The 14,046-nt window shown below is 38.1% G+C and overlaps 1 protein-coding gene across 10 annotated transcripts in view; it reads left to right on the forward strand.

Annotated features, from left to right (window-relative positions):
- The window catches only part of DMD (dystrophin), a 1,316,389-nt gene that overhangs the window by 1,089,163 nt on the left and 213,180 nt on the right, over positions 1-14,046 (forward strand). For all 10 annotated transcript variants that reach the window (XM_062600033.1, XM_062599961.1, XM_062599984.1 and 7 more), the window contains one exon: positions 11,717-11,889. In XM_062600033.1, coding sequence (XP_062456017.1) covers positions 11,717-11,889 — 173 coding nt within the window. The remainder of the gene's footprint in view (positions 1-11,716; positions 11,890-14,046) is intronic.

Genomic DNA, 14,046 nt, shown 5'->3' on the forward strand with positions numbered 1-14,046 from the left:
TCTCTTTTACTAGACTGTCAAGAAGGTAGAGGGAATAAGCTTTTTTTTTTTTTTCTTTTTAATTGGAAACGTGAGATTTGATTTGAATTCAGGGATTTGATTTTGAATTACTATTTTTAAACGAAAAACTGAAAAGCATGAACAGAAGTTGATTTTCTGCCTAAAACAGCATTTTTCAAATAAAGAAGAGTTTAAAAATGAAATCTGTCTACGTGTCAGAATTTGCTGATGATATCATCATGTTTTCAGTGGTGTTTGTCATTTTTAACTTGAACTATATTTGCTGTGGAAGTGAATGCATCTTCTGAGGAAATCCAAGGAAATCCCAAATAATTGCTTTTCAGGATGAAAATCTTCTGAAATCCCCTGGTACTTGCATCCTGTTAGCTCAACTTTGCTTGTGCTTTTTGGATGCAACAAGAGATGATTTGACTTTGTCAGAGCTATGCCAATCAATATGATAGGTAAAGTTGCTGTTGAAAATGATGTTGTTCAAAATGTATGCTTTTCCTCAATTTATGAGCTCATTCAGCCTCTAATGCTGTGAAGAGCATTGCCAGCCAGGACATTCAACGTTCGTTGTGTCATCTGAAGTAATCCACAGCAACACGTGCTTGTGGGTGTAGCTCTGCTTCTTTGGTTCAGATTGTTCTGGAAGAACTGAAAGTCCTGGGAAGTTTAGTGAGCTGAAAATTGATGAAGGTGAAACTTCTCCTCTTATGTCACATTCCTCATGAATGCGGTTCTGTGATACAGTGGCATATTGAACGGCTAAACATCTTGGTGTTTGGGTAGCAGAAAAATAAGTCAATAGACCAGTGGTAGTGCTACGGCCACGTGTTTTGGATTGATGTTTGGTTTGTTTGCATGTAGTAACGAAAGTACAGTACAGGTTTAAATCAGAGGTGTAAGTGTTATGGCAGATGTTTGGGTATGAGGGGGCACCTGAGGATTTTGAGTCAGAAGGTCAGAAGAGAGAGCACATGGTGGAGGACAGTAGCACCACGTCCCGCACACCTGCAGTGTGCTCACAGCTGAGGGCAGCCGTCCTTGGCCTCCACTCTGCTTGGGAGCCCGACAGTCTTCTGCGCCCCATCTGCCCTTTCAGCAGCAGCTGCTTAGGGCTAGCTCAGCCTGGGCGGCTCTGCCCGTCACCACGTTTGGAGCGGGTCCGTTCCTCCTCCACCCAGAGGTGCCGTTGTCCCACAGTCGGTAGCTTTGGCCTGTTTGCTCCGCAGCCGGTGCCTGAGCCTGCGGGTCTTCTGCTACTGAGCAGGGTCACCGCTGGAACAAGCCCATCATCAGGAAGATAAAGCTAACTTGTCTCGTGGCAGCCTGAGCCCAACTTGGGTTCACGGCTAGCAGCTGAGCAGTCCAACATTTGGTGAATTCTGCTTTACAGCAATAGGAAGCACCAACATGGACTGAAACAATTTTGCTCTGCTCTGGGCTGCTGCTGCCAGGCAGTTTCTCTGCGATAACTTTTCTGACATCTTTTGCATACAGCCTAGAAGGTCAGAAGACCTTGAGGCCACACCAGCATAGTCTGTGTTCCCACTGAGAACCAAGACCAAGCGTACTTTTTTTTTTTCTTTTTTTTTTTTTTTTTTTTTTTTGCTTCACAGGAGGCTTCTGTTCTCCTCAGGGCACATTGGGTGGGTAAGATGTGACATGTCACCGCATGTTGGCTGGCGACCCTCTGTAAAGCGAGGGGTGTAAGCTGCAGCATGTCACGATGACCAGCTGCCCTGTGGTGGGGACGAGCAGTGGCCTCACTGTCTTGGTGCTCCACGTGGGAGGAGGTGGCTGGAGAGAGCAGTGCTGTGTGTGAGGAGTCTCGCTGGGCTGAGGAGACAAGGAGCACCCCGAGGTGAGGACCTGCGTCGGCTCCCAGGGCGCAGATTGCCCTCGTGGCATGAGCCAGGGGTGCTGGCTCCGTCTGCAGAAGTTCAGGCCTTGAGTTACCGAAGCTCTTGCTAGGCTCTCCAGGCAGGGTCCTGCTGGGCAGTCCCACTTAACCTGGTTTTGATTAAGAACAGTTAACTACAGCAGATAGAGAATAACACTCGAAATAGTAGAAATTCTTAAATGAGGCCTCCTGATCTTTGGAACAATGCACACTTTTTAAAAGAGAGCTCTAAAACCTGCACAGCTTTTGCTCTGTGTGCATCAGTTTTCATAATGCATAATGGATGAGGCCTTTAGCTTCTGCTTATGTTCAGTGTTGTTCTCTTTAGAGTTTTAATTACGATTTATATTGTTTTAATTATTTGAACATCATGTTATGAAACTGATGTACCAATTATATTTCTTCAGGCATCAAAGATGCTGCCAACAGAAGAGTGAAACTTCGAAATCTATTTAAAAAAGAATAAAAGATTACAAAAAAGATCTGTGATAGAAGAAATGAGGATAATGTGTAGAGCAAAGATAGGTTCTTTTGATTCTGAAATGCTCTTAAGTATAATTTTAAAGGGGTTTGGAACAAGATTGCCTATGTTTGTTTATCCAAGAAAAAGGGAAGGACTGCATTTAAATTCCAGAAGTGTCAAAATACAGAACATTTTATTGTTAAGTGTTGGTGTGTGGAAACCTTAGATCCTTTTCCCCAATACAAACATATGTGCAAATAATTCTTTCCCTAGGAATGGTTATTTTTAATTAACAAACATAAGGTATAAGGGAAACGTCTTTGTTTCTTCTTTTTGAAGATTTCTTCTCCAGGCTTTGAGGCAGTTGTGCAGTTCAGCCTTTCTGGCTGCTTCTTGTTAGAGAAAATCAGTACTAATTGGAAGCAGTGGGATGTGAGTGGAACTAATAGAGGTAGATGCTCTCAAAATTATCCAGCAGGACTTTGAGACCTTGGCTCAGTAACTGAGTGGAAGTAAATGTTCCTGCAGAGGATGGTGCTGCTTTGTGCTGCTACTGTTTCATCTCTGGCAAATGGGGAAGGGACAAAATTAGACGTGCTGAAAGCAGCAGCGTAGTTATTTTGCTACAGAAAAAATGCTGAAGGATTGACAGAGGTCAGTGTGCTGACAGAATATAAGGTTGTTACACTGGTCCTGTCCCTACTATTTCATTGAAAGTCTATCTGTTGTGAGCAGACCTCTAGAAAACCATGTTAGTCTCTAATGGGCCTAATGGATTTCTTTCAGAAAATTGTGTGTATGAATACATGCATGTTTAAGGCATTCCCCTGCTAACTACCCAACCCTTAAAATTTGAGTTTTCAAAGTTAGGTATCTACGCCCATACTTAGACATCTCAGTAGATGAGATGGTAGAGGTGGTTGACATTCTGACATGCAAAACACTTACAGCTCCCACTTTAAAACATGTGCTTTGCTTGCTTTGTCGCATTCTTTTCCCTGGAAGGTCATTAACTACGGGTTATAAATATCATATAGTCAGTACAGTAAGTAACAGTACTTAGTTGGTGGGGATGGATTTTTTGTAACTAGGGATTTCTGATGGAAAAATTTGTCTGCTGGGATTTTTTTCTGCCTTGCCATAACTTCAAGCTAACATGATGCTGCTTTCTGATAAGAATATCCATTTCAGCAGACAAACAGTAAAATATCATTTTCTGCTGCTCCCAGAATAGCTTATACTCATGTAAGCTGATGACAAGTATTTGATTGTATCAAATCCTAGGTGAAGAACTATCTCTAGATATAGAAAACTTTGTATATAGAGAGATTAATTTTTGCATTTTATCTATTTGTATTTTTGCTAAATGTAAATTGAAGTACTGATTCGGGTTTTTTCAATCTTTCAGAAGCACACAACACACTAAGACATCCATAAATACCCCCAAACATATGGAATTATGTAATAATTTATATATAAGTATAATTGAATACAAATTAATTGCCAAATGCCTCAGAGAAGAATATTTGATTATTTTCCTATGAACAAAGGAAAAATGTAAGGCTCTGTGCTATGTCTGGAAATCCAGTCCTGTGAGTGAGGATCTGCACAATAAAGATTTGAGAACGTTTTCAAAGATTGACTAGGTGACCTTAAAAAGATACTACTCCATAGCTAAAGCAGATCATTGTTAATGAAATGAAGTCTGCACCAGGTTCTCACAGTTACTTTCTGTCAGCGAGAGATGGCACATCCTTGGATGCATCTGATCTCTTGCAGCCATCTGAATGTAACCTAAAGTGAGGTTGTTTTGGGTGTTTATAAAAGTGGTCTTGAAGACAGGGCTCAATTTGCTAAAGATAGCTTTTGTTTCTTCTTTTAGATGAAAGGAGCTTCCAAATGTGAATTTTGGTCTCTTTTTTCTTCTGGTACTTGTAGAATTCAGAGTTTTTCAGCAAGTGTGTTTAAAACCGTAGCAGCGGTTGCTGGAGTTTACACAGATTATTTTCTGCAGGGCAAAGGGATACTTTTAGCTTTCACTCATCAACATCTTTTTATCTGTTGTTATCTTGAAAATTGTGTTGGGAGCTTAGAAATGCCTTAACGATATTCATAAGCTTATCCTCCCAATAGAGAAAGACCTTTTTATCTTTCTTTTTAATCAAGTAATTAGCATGAGACTCAAAGATGTAATCATACCAGACTGGAATTGGGGTCATGCCATCGGCTAGTTGAATAGGAGGCTTCATGGCATGATGATGTATAGCCATTTCACAACAATGCCTTTAACTCAATATATCTGCCCTTTAATTACATTTTAAATCTCATTTGAGAAGTTTTTATCATTATGCAAATTGCTCTGTAAATGCTTCCATTCTAAGACCCAGTAAAAGTTCTGCTTATGCACTGGAAGAACAAATTATTTAAAAGCTTGATGGAGGGCCAGAGAGCTTCTTTCTCCTCTTTTTCCTTGTAACTGAGCTTGGTTATGTTAGCTTGGGTAGTCTATAACAAAAAAAATATTCACTCACAGTTAGATTCATAGTTTTAGTGGTTCTTCAGAATATATATTTTCCAGCTACACTTTTCTTTTTTTCCAAACAGTAGAACCATATTAAAAATGGATTTCTGTACATAAAGGTATATATTTTGTTGTACAAAATAGTTCCCAAAATCTTACCTGAATTGGTTGTATTTTGAACTGAAAATAAATCTGTTTCTTAGAAGAGCTGTTACATTTTAAAAGGGGAACTCCACTGGGTCTCAAACTATAAGAAGTACTTTTCAGTATGTTGTTCCATCACTGACCTAAACCACTAAATTTGCAAAATAAAACTAGTGATCTCATTTATATATATATATATAGTTTTGATTTAAATACTGTGAAGGTAATGATTAGCTCAGAAGGATGGACTGCCATAAAGAGTGCAGTGGAAAGTGGCCTATTCTTACCAGAAACAAAAGAAACAGATCAAGTGTATCTTGCACTAAGTCTTACCACTCATGTACTTAAAATGCACTGGACTAGCTATGCTGTAGCCATTAATTTAAGATTTCTGGAAATATATCATCACAAACGGTTATGGCTACCAGATAGAAGAATAAGCCCTGGTCCTGAAAGAGGTATTTAAGCACAGATCTTTGTGCCTTCCCAGGATACTGGAGATTTCAGGGACACTAAAAAAACCTCTTAAACTATCTGAACCCTCAGACAGAGTTTAGTGCTTCAGGCAAAATTAGATATTCACAGGGATTTAGACATGTAACTAAGAAAAGCCATGTAGGTTGTTTAGTTTGACATCAGGTCCCTCAGGTACCTATGCTGTGCCGGGCAGGGTTGCAAAGTGGCTCCAGTTCCTATATCTGTAGAAGCCATCAAGAAGTAAAAAGACATTGAAGGGGGGAACCTTTTCTGGTTGTATTGACCTTGCAGGCTATGCCAGGGCCTTAGTGCTTTCCTTCTTTCCATCTCCGTTAAGTCAAGGGAAAAGAAGGATATTCTTTATAATTGTCCTTTGCTCAGTAGTAGAGTTACAAGCAAAATGAAGAAAATAATTCTGATTTGAAACAGTTAATTTGTATGTTCTGCCTTCTCCAGGCACCTGAAGTGATGTTTAGTCAATCAGAATGCAAAACAAAGATGGAAGGAAGCATGCATGCTTAGTTTATTGGTTTTGAGATCACCACGAAAGAGCATAAAAATAAGTTTCACTCACAGAAGGTTGTATGTTAAAGAGAGAAAAGGAGGAAGAAAGGAAGGAAGAAAGAAAAAGAGATCAAGGAAGGAAAGGAAGGAAGGTGAAGAAAGGAAGGAAAAGGGTGAAAGGAATAGGGAAAAAAGAAGAGAGAAAGGAAGAAAGGAAAACAAAGGAAAGAAGGAAAAGAAAAAGGAAGGCAAAGAAAGGAAGAGGGAAAGAAAGAAGAAAAAGATAGAAAGGAAAAGGAAGGAAGGTAGGAAAGAAGGAGGAAGAAAGAAGAGGAAAATAAAGAAAGGGAGAAAGGATACCGAAGACAGCAAGAAAGAATAACAAATAATGGCAATAGGTGTGATTGCATAATTCACACCTGTTCACATGGCATAAGACGTTTATATATACAGGCTACTCATTTAAGCAGTTTACAGTGGTTAGCTGATTTTCATAAATCATTTAGAAAAAAATGTTTTAGTATTCAATATTAAGAGGACAGTTAATCAGCTGACTACAATGATAGAAAGTGCAAGAGGTCTAGGATCTTAGCTTTGTTTTGAGTAATTCTGTGATAGTTTTTCAAACTATTTCAATATTGATATTATAGAACTTCAGTACTCCATAGTCTAGTTCTTTTGAGGTACATGTAGCCATACAGGTAGCCATAGAGGTATGATTTTCAGATGCTTTGAGTATGCATAGGTAATTATACAGGCTGACTTCACTTTTTTAATTACTACCAGTAAAGATCTTTTTTTTGTTTGTTTTCTTTCTTCTTTAATCAGGTGGTACAGTGCTTTGATTTTCAGACCCACCTTGCCCTAATTAATTCCATTTATTTTATTAATATGTTAACTTTGTGCATTACCTATAAAATGTAAAATGCTTCACTGGAAACATAAAGCACAATTCCAAGAACAGAATTGAGTTTGTGGAGTGCTTTAATTTCTTAAATGATTACATAATTAATTTTGTTTCTACCTTGCATAAAAGATAAATGTTTTGTCAGCTGTGCTGCATTAATTTTCATGTCCAAGTCTGACTCGTGTAGTCCAACTAGTGTAACTAATTACTTCTTTCAAGGACTTTATCTTATTTCCGATCTTTTATTAAGGAAAATGAAGTAGAATACGCCAGACACATTACCAATCCCTCTGTGATGAGTTATCAAAAATAATGGCAGATTTTGCCGTGTGTCATGGCAAAATGACACAAATAAAATATGTCCTTTGTACATCATGCCTGTATTTATATCTATATTACTTGTGGGATAAGGAGATACTGACATTGATAAGTTAATTATTTCTGATAAAGGATCCCAGACCATGCTGAATTCTTATAAGTATAGCTCTGCTGTGTGGAGGCTGACAAAACTTCCAGTATGCTGCATTTCACAGATGGTTCGGCTGCATTTTACAGCATTCTGTGTGAGATAAAACATATGCTGCTGCAGGTGAATTTGTTTTACCTACCAAAAAGATCAGGAAGAGAAGTTAAAGCGGTGAGAATGCATACTTTTATGGAGAATGCTCCATAAACATTTCCAAAGGAGAGAAACGGGTTTGGTGGGGTAGAAATATATTCATCCCCTTGCTTATGGCAACATTGGGGGTCCTGTCTTGCAGCCATCCTGTACCTCTCCCCTGAAATCATACAGAGAGGTTTCAAGGGCAGAGGCAGAAAGGACAAATTTCCTCTCCCTGTTCTGCCCCAGAAGATACATTGTTCCTCTCAAGACGATTCCGTTTTCTCTCTTCATCATTTTTAGTTCTGTGTTACTGAAATCCTAATGACTTTCCAGTCTGTTTCAACATCAAGGAAGAATACACCATGTAAGCTAGTCACTGTGTCATTTATGAAAACAATCTTCTAACCTTTGATGTAAAACTGAGTTCTGTATAGATTGAACAGAATTATTCCATAGTGTAAACAAACGGATTTATTCTATAGAGTAAATGCACCTTTCTAAATGTGCAGAAACTTGTCGTAACTATTCAGCAAGGTGCCTATGATCAAACATTATACCGCATTTCATGATCTAACTCCAGAGTTCATTTTAATAAAGGAGGATTTCACTATACAATTTTTAGGCAAATCTGTCCTGATTGGAGTGGCAGTTTTTCTAAGTAGTTCAGCTCACTCTGAGGAGAAAACTGTGCTCAACAAAATGGAGTCTTGAATATTAACTTAGGCCAATAATCCATACTCATTGATATGTTAGTGTAGCAAATTTGTTTTTTCATGATTTTTGTCTTATTTTACTGCCTGCTTTTTTTAAGAGAATATATTTTCTTGTAGCACAAGTAGTAACCACTACAGCAAAAATGCAGTATACAGAATCAAAATCTAACTGTAACTCACATAATTCCAGTAGAATTATACTGATATTGATTTTCGTCCTCTTCAGTTTCTACCTAAGTTTGGACATGTTGGAAAAAATGAAAATTCTTCAAATATGCTGTATATAGTCTATATTCCGTCTCGGTATGATGTGTAATGCCAGTATAATTTAGCAAACAGCCGTTGGCAAGACGAAATGGCCCCCTTTATTCTAGTCAAAAAGAAGAATCTAGTTCATATTGATCTTTCACTTGTATTTTGGAAACATGGGAATTACTTTTTTTCAGAAGATAAGTACAGGTGTATAGATCTTTGTTTTGCCTGCACTCTGCTTCTCTTGGGACTTGAGGGAGTCCCAAAGGAGGGATTGGAAAAGAACCAAAATGATGTAAATGTCTTTGTTGTTGTCATGCTGCTTTGTCCTCGGCATCAATCTGCTGCATAGCTGCAATAAACTACCTCTAGGAGCATTACAAAATACACAGTTTACGAAGATAGTTTGGCATAAGGAAAACCAGGACTTGAATAATGAGCTTGTAATAAATGAACTTCACTTTTCACATGTTTGTTGCCCATTTAACTAATTGTCCAGTTTGACTATGATACTGTATAGCAGTCTGAAATAAAAAGAATATGGCTTAATTTTATCTTCAGTAATGTGTATGTGTGAGGAGAAGAGCAAGGACTAATTTGACCGTTTCCTGTTACAGACAGATATGTGACATACATATTTCATGGCACATGTTGTTGTTGCCAAGGAAGAAGCAATTGTTTCCAAGGCCATCCTAAAAACTAAGAATTTTGTGCACTATAAACTGCATATGATCATTTTTTCTGAGAGATGGATTAGTCTGTTTTAAATGTGAAAGGACTGTAAAGGTATACAAACACTAAAAGTGACCTTTCTTACATTGAACTTAATCCTTTCTTGAACATTATTTGGCTATTTACATTGCTTTTGGTTTACTTAACCTGAGGACTGACTTTATTAAAGTCTTCAAATACATACACAAGGAGAAAGAAATTGGATACTGCAGTATTCTTTAGTGAAGAAAATGAAAATAAAATACCACACCTGGAACATGAAGTTAGAAAAATTTGGACTTGAAATCAAGTACAAACCTTCAAGCCAAGGCGTGCAAACCTAGAATATCTCATCCATAGTTAAGTGCCTTATTAATGGCATTTTAAAAATCAAAACAGGCTGTTTCTCTGAAACATACATTTAAATTCAAAATGGAATAATTCTGGAAAATTCTGTTTGCCTTTATAATCTAGGACTTTTCGTAAAAGTGGTTTTGTGTACTCTTTAAAGATGGGAACGTGTATGTGTGTTTATATAGATAAACGAATTTATCACACATGTAATACTCAGCCTGCTTAGCACATATACATACCTCCTGATTGTCAGTCACAACATACATTTTGCCTACTTTGAAGAACCATATGAATTCTATCTCTTTCTGTTGAGGGCTAAATCTTGTTTTTCCCAAGTTTACATTAGAGACAAGTCTTCTACAAAAAAAGAAAAATAAAAACTTCCTTTCATTTCTTCTTACTTAATATAGGTACAAATTTATTATAGGTTTTAGGTGCTGGTTAGCTCTCATTCCCTAAAAATTCCCAGCCTCTATGTCAGGTCATATGATGAAATCTCCATTCTCCACTCTTAGATTGGGACTGCCCTTGCTACATGAGTGCCCACGCTAACAAAAATGCCTCATTTCTATGAGTATTTAACATATGTAAATAAATATCATTCTATAGTACAGTTGCGTTTTGCAGAATGACTGCTGGTATATTCCAAATCTATTCCGAACTATTTTAGTGCTGGGATGAACACAGCTAAAGTAATCTAGTTGATTACAAATCTAGTCCTACTACTGTCCTGTCCTGTACATTCCTAAACTCACAATTTCTCCAAGTACAGTGCTAGTAATTACTGTGCAAGGAACATGTATCCAACAAAGTTCTGCAAATAACATTTGGAACAGCAGTAGATGGACAGGGAAAATCTATACATGATTCAGTGCAGCTAACATTGCTCTTAAAACATCAAATAAAACCAATTCAATTAGGAACACACCAAATAGGCAAGGTATGCACTTCTCTCCTGCAAAGTCATCCTTCTTCAAAAGAAAATTAGAACCAGTTCCCATTGGGGCCTGTCCGTGATGCTCAGCTAGCCCTGAGTCTTGCTCTCAAATGCCATAAATCACTTCTCCTTTCACACTTCATCACCAGTGCTCCCATTTCAGTAAGCAAGAACCCACAGCCAGAAATGTCAGTGTTCAAGCTCCCCATAAGAAAATGAAAACTTTATTCACTAGGTCAGTGCACTTCTTTGTTTGAAAGTAACAGTATTTTTGGGGCGTACGTGGCTACACATCGAGTATGTGTGCTAATGTACATATGTGCTTAAATTATTATTATTTCTTATCTTATTTAAAGAGCTGGATTCAGCCAATGTTCTGTGCCAAATGAATCCGTAACCTTGTGGAGCTGGAGCACACAAATGTCTCGGAGAAGGGCAGCTGCTGCACAACGGCCCCATTGAGTGTGTGGGCAGATAGGAATGCCGGTACCCGGCAGCTCTCGAAAGAATGTTCTTTTGGCAGAAAGAGCCTTGCTAAAAATGAGGGGGAAAGATGAATTCAGAATGTAGCTGGCCTGCAATTGCAAAGTGATAAGAAAAGTTGGCTGTTCAACACGAGCTGCCGATTGCATGTTCTGGGGCCTTGCTGTTCTCGGTCCCTCCTACAGCCATGGCCCTGACCAGTGTTTTGATACAGCACAAAGTGGCTGTTTATTGCTGTTGATGGCTGAGGCCCGTGGTCTGAAATGCAGGCTGGCAGCAGAATGTAAGTGAACTTTGCATTTTAAAGCTCCACTGCTGCAGAAGCTTAGTTTTCTTGGAGTCACCATGCAGCAAGACCGGTGTTGCAGTCCCCAGTTCAAATTGAAAATGTTGCACAGGAAGACGTATCATGTGAAGGTCAGCTTTACCTGAGATCCTAAGGGTTGTCTTTTTCTAGCCAGCACAGTAAATATGTCTTGTCCTTGCGTATTTGTTGCCTAACTTCTTAAATTTAGTTCAGTATGCTCTGTACAAAAAAAAAAAAGTCATTATTTGAAGCAAATAGTCTTCACATTAAATTGAAATATGTCTGTATGAACAGTATGTGCTATTATCATCAAAAGAGTAAATATGTGTTAACTCTGTGTTGCACTCTGGATTTTTTCACTCTTCTGGGAAGTGGTAGTTTTTATGATTTCCTAAGAAATCATATGTATTATTTTCTATTGCTTCTGTAGGATCTTCAGGCAGAAATTGATGCTCATACTGACATCTTCCACAACTTGGATGAAAATGGGCAGAAAATCCTAAGATCCTTGGAAGGCTCTGATGATGCGGTCTTGTTGCAGCGACGACTGGATAACATGAACTTCAGATGGAGTGAGCTTAGGAAAAAATCTCTAAACATTAGGTAGGACCCGAATGAAAAGCGAAAGCCCACAATTGGTGTGTAAGATGGGATGATGCCTTTTGCCAGTGTAAGGGTTTAATTTTGTTTTTGATACTGCTTTTTTTTTATCTATTTTGAAATGATTTGTGCTGTTTTGAATGTTAGCTTAATTTTATAAGAAAGATTAGCTATTTTGGTGTGGAAATGGTAGTAGGGGATTAGGATTTGAGGCATATGATGAGGTTTTATAATTACAGAAGGAGCGATTAGCATGTTTAAACAGTAACTGTACCCTCTGTAAATGTAGGCTTTTTCTAGAGCTGGGTGTGACTTACCAATGAGTCATAAAAGAATGCAATTAAACAACGTATATTTATGATAAGCTTTATTTCTAACACTGCTATTTTCAGTGCAAAACTAAGAATAGCCTTGAAAATGAAAAGATGTGCTATTTAAGATTTTGGCTTTTGTCTAGACAGTGGACAGAATTCCTGACTAAAATACAAGGGTAAAAAGAAATCGATGGGTGTCATGAGAGAAAAACTTCTTCTTGCAAGGAAAAATTTAATAAATAGTAATGTTACAAAAGATGAAGTGAAGGTACAGGCTTCAATGGGCTGAAGATTTCAGAAAAAAATGTACAGGAAGCTTTTCTTCAAAAATACGTCTTTTACAGTAGGCAGCCTTGCTCTATTGCATTCATTCTCAAGCATTTTTTCATTTGCTTGCTTGCTGTGTGTTGGTGGTAGTTCAGAGGACAGTAAAGGCAGAAGTGTTTTTCAAAGTAATGTATGAAATATTAGCTTTTTTCAGCTCAGGCCCTGAGGGAGGTCAGTCTGTGTAATGACAAAAGCCATCTTCGTAACATCAGTCATTAAAAATAAATGAAGAATGTAAGGCTGAAAAGATATTAGTAGCTAAAGAAAAAAGAAGACACATTCCTCCTTTTTTTTTCTTCCTGAGAGCAAAAGAAAAAGGATATAACCCTTCAAAGTCTCTCCGAATTTTTTTTTCTTCGGATGCCTTTTACCCATGAACTTACCAAAATACAAAAATGTTTGAGAAAAGAAAAACAGCAAGTTGGGCAAAAATCAGTAATTGAATATATGAGATTTTCTATAGTTCAGTTTTTGCAATTCATTGTACTGCTGTCATTAATCAAGTCAAAGATAATAACCCTTGTTTTAAAAACCCTAGTTTTATCACAGTGACTTCTTGCATTAAACATCTCCTCTAAAATATTTGCTTTCAGTAAAAGGTTCAAGATGTTCAATAACATATTGATCAGGATAAGAAACAGGTCATAACTTTTAAAACATTCAATTTAAATATTATTGGCCACCTGACTGGAAGAACAAACTATTCTCAGTCGCTTGTATTATACTGTGCCAGTGTTGTATACCTATTCTGCAGAAGAGATATGCAAGCAGAAATATGAAATGTCCCACCTGTCCCACTTTATCTTCACTAAACAAGACTCCTTATTTTTCTTAAGTTTTAGGCTGCTGAAGCAAGAAACCCATACTTTCAGTTTAGGTGACGCATTCTTTTCTAAATCCAGTGCACTTCAGTTAGATAAAAGAGATTTTTCATTCTGATTAGTCAGTGCAGTTTATGCTAAAAAACACTTCCTTTGTTCAAAGAGTTCGTTTTTTAAAATGACTTCCTATTATCTGTTTCGCCTACAGATACTTGGAACAAAACTGTATGTACGTGAGAGGGTGTGTATAACGCACGCAACCATATGCACATACGTACATGTATTCCTAAAGCTGAAGGAAGGGCAGAACAAGATGGGTTCTGGGGGAACCATTTGCCAAGCTAGGGAAGGTCAGAGCAGAGCAGAGCAGAGCCTCTTCATGTCTCTTGAGTGCTAAGCTCTCCACTTCTTACAGCAGAAGTGTGGAGGAAATTATGACACTGGTGTTCACCCTTCGCTGCTGCTCTTGTTTGGAGGAGGTGGAAGTTTGCATATGGGGGGATCAGCGTAGGAGACAAGAGTTAACTTGAACAAAGACCTGGCGCCTTGACTATGTCCCCTCCAAAACCCTGGACCTCTGAGCTCCTTGCTGTTGCTGCTTGTCCTGAAACCATTCCACAACCACCCTGCTCCCCCCATGGCTTTCCAGGGAAGCCCACTACTTGGGCAGCCTACAGCCTCAGTGTAAGAGATTGGAT

Source organism: Rhea pennata, chromosome 1 (assembly GCF_028389875.1).
Source record: "Rhea pennata isolate bPtePen1 chromosome 1, bPtePen1.pri, whole genome shotgun sequence".
Classification (NCBI taxonomy): Eukaryota; Metazoa; Chordata; class Aves; order Rheiformes; family Rheidae; genus Rhea; species Rhea pennata.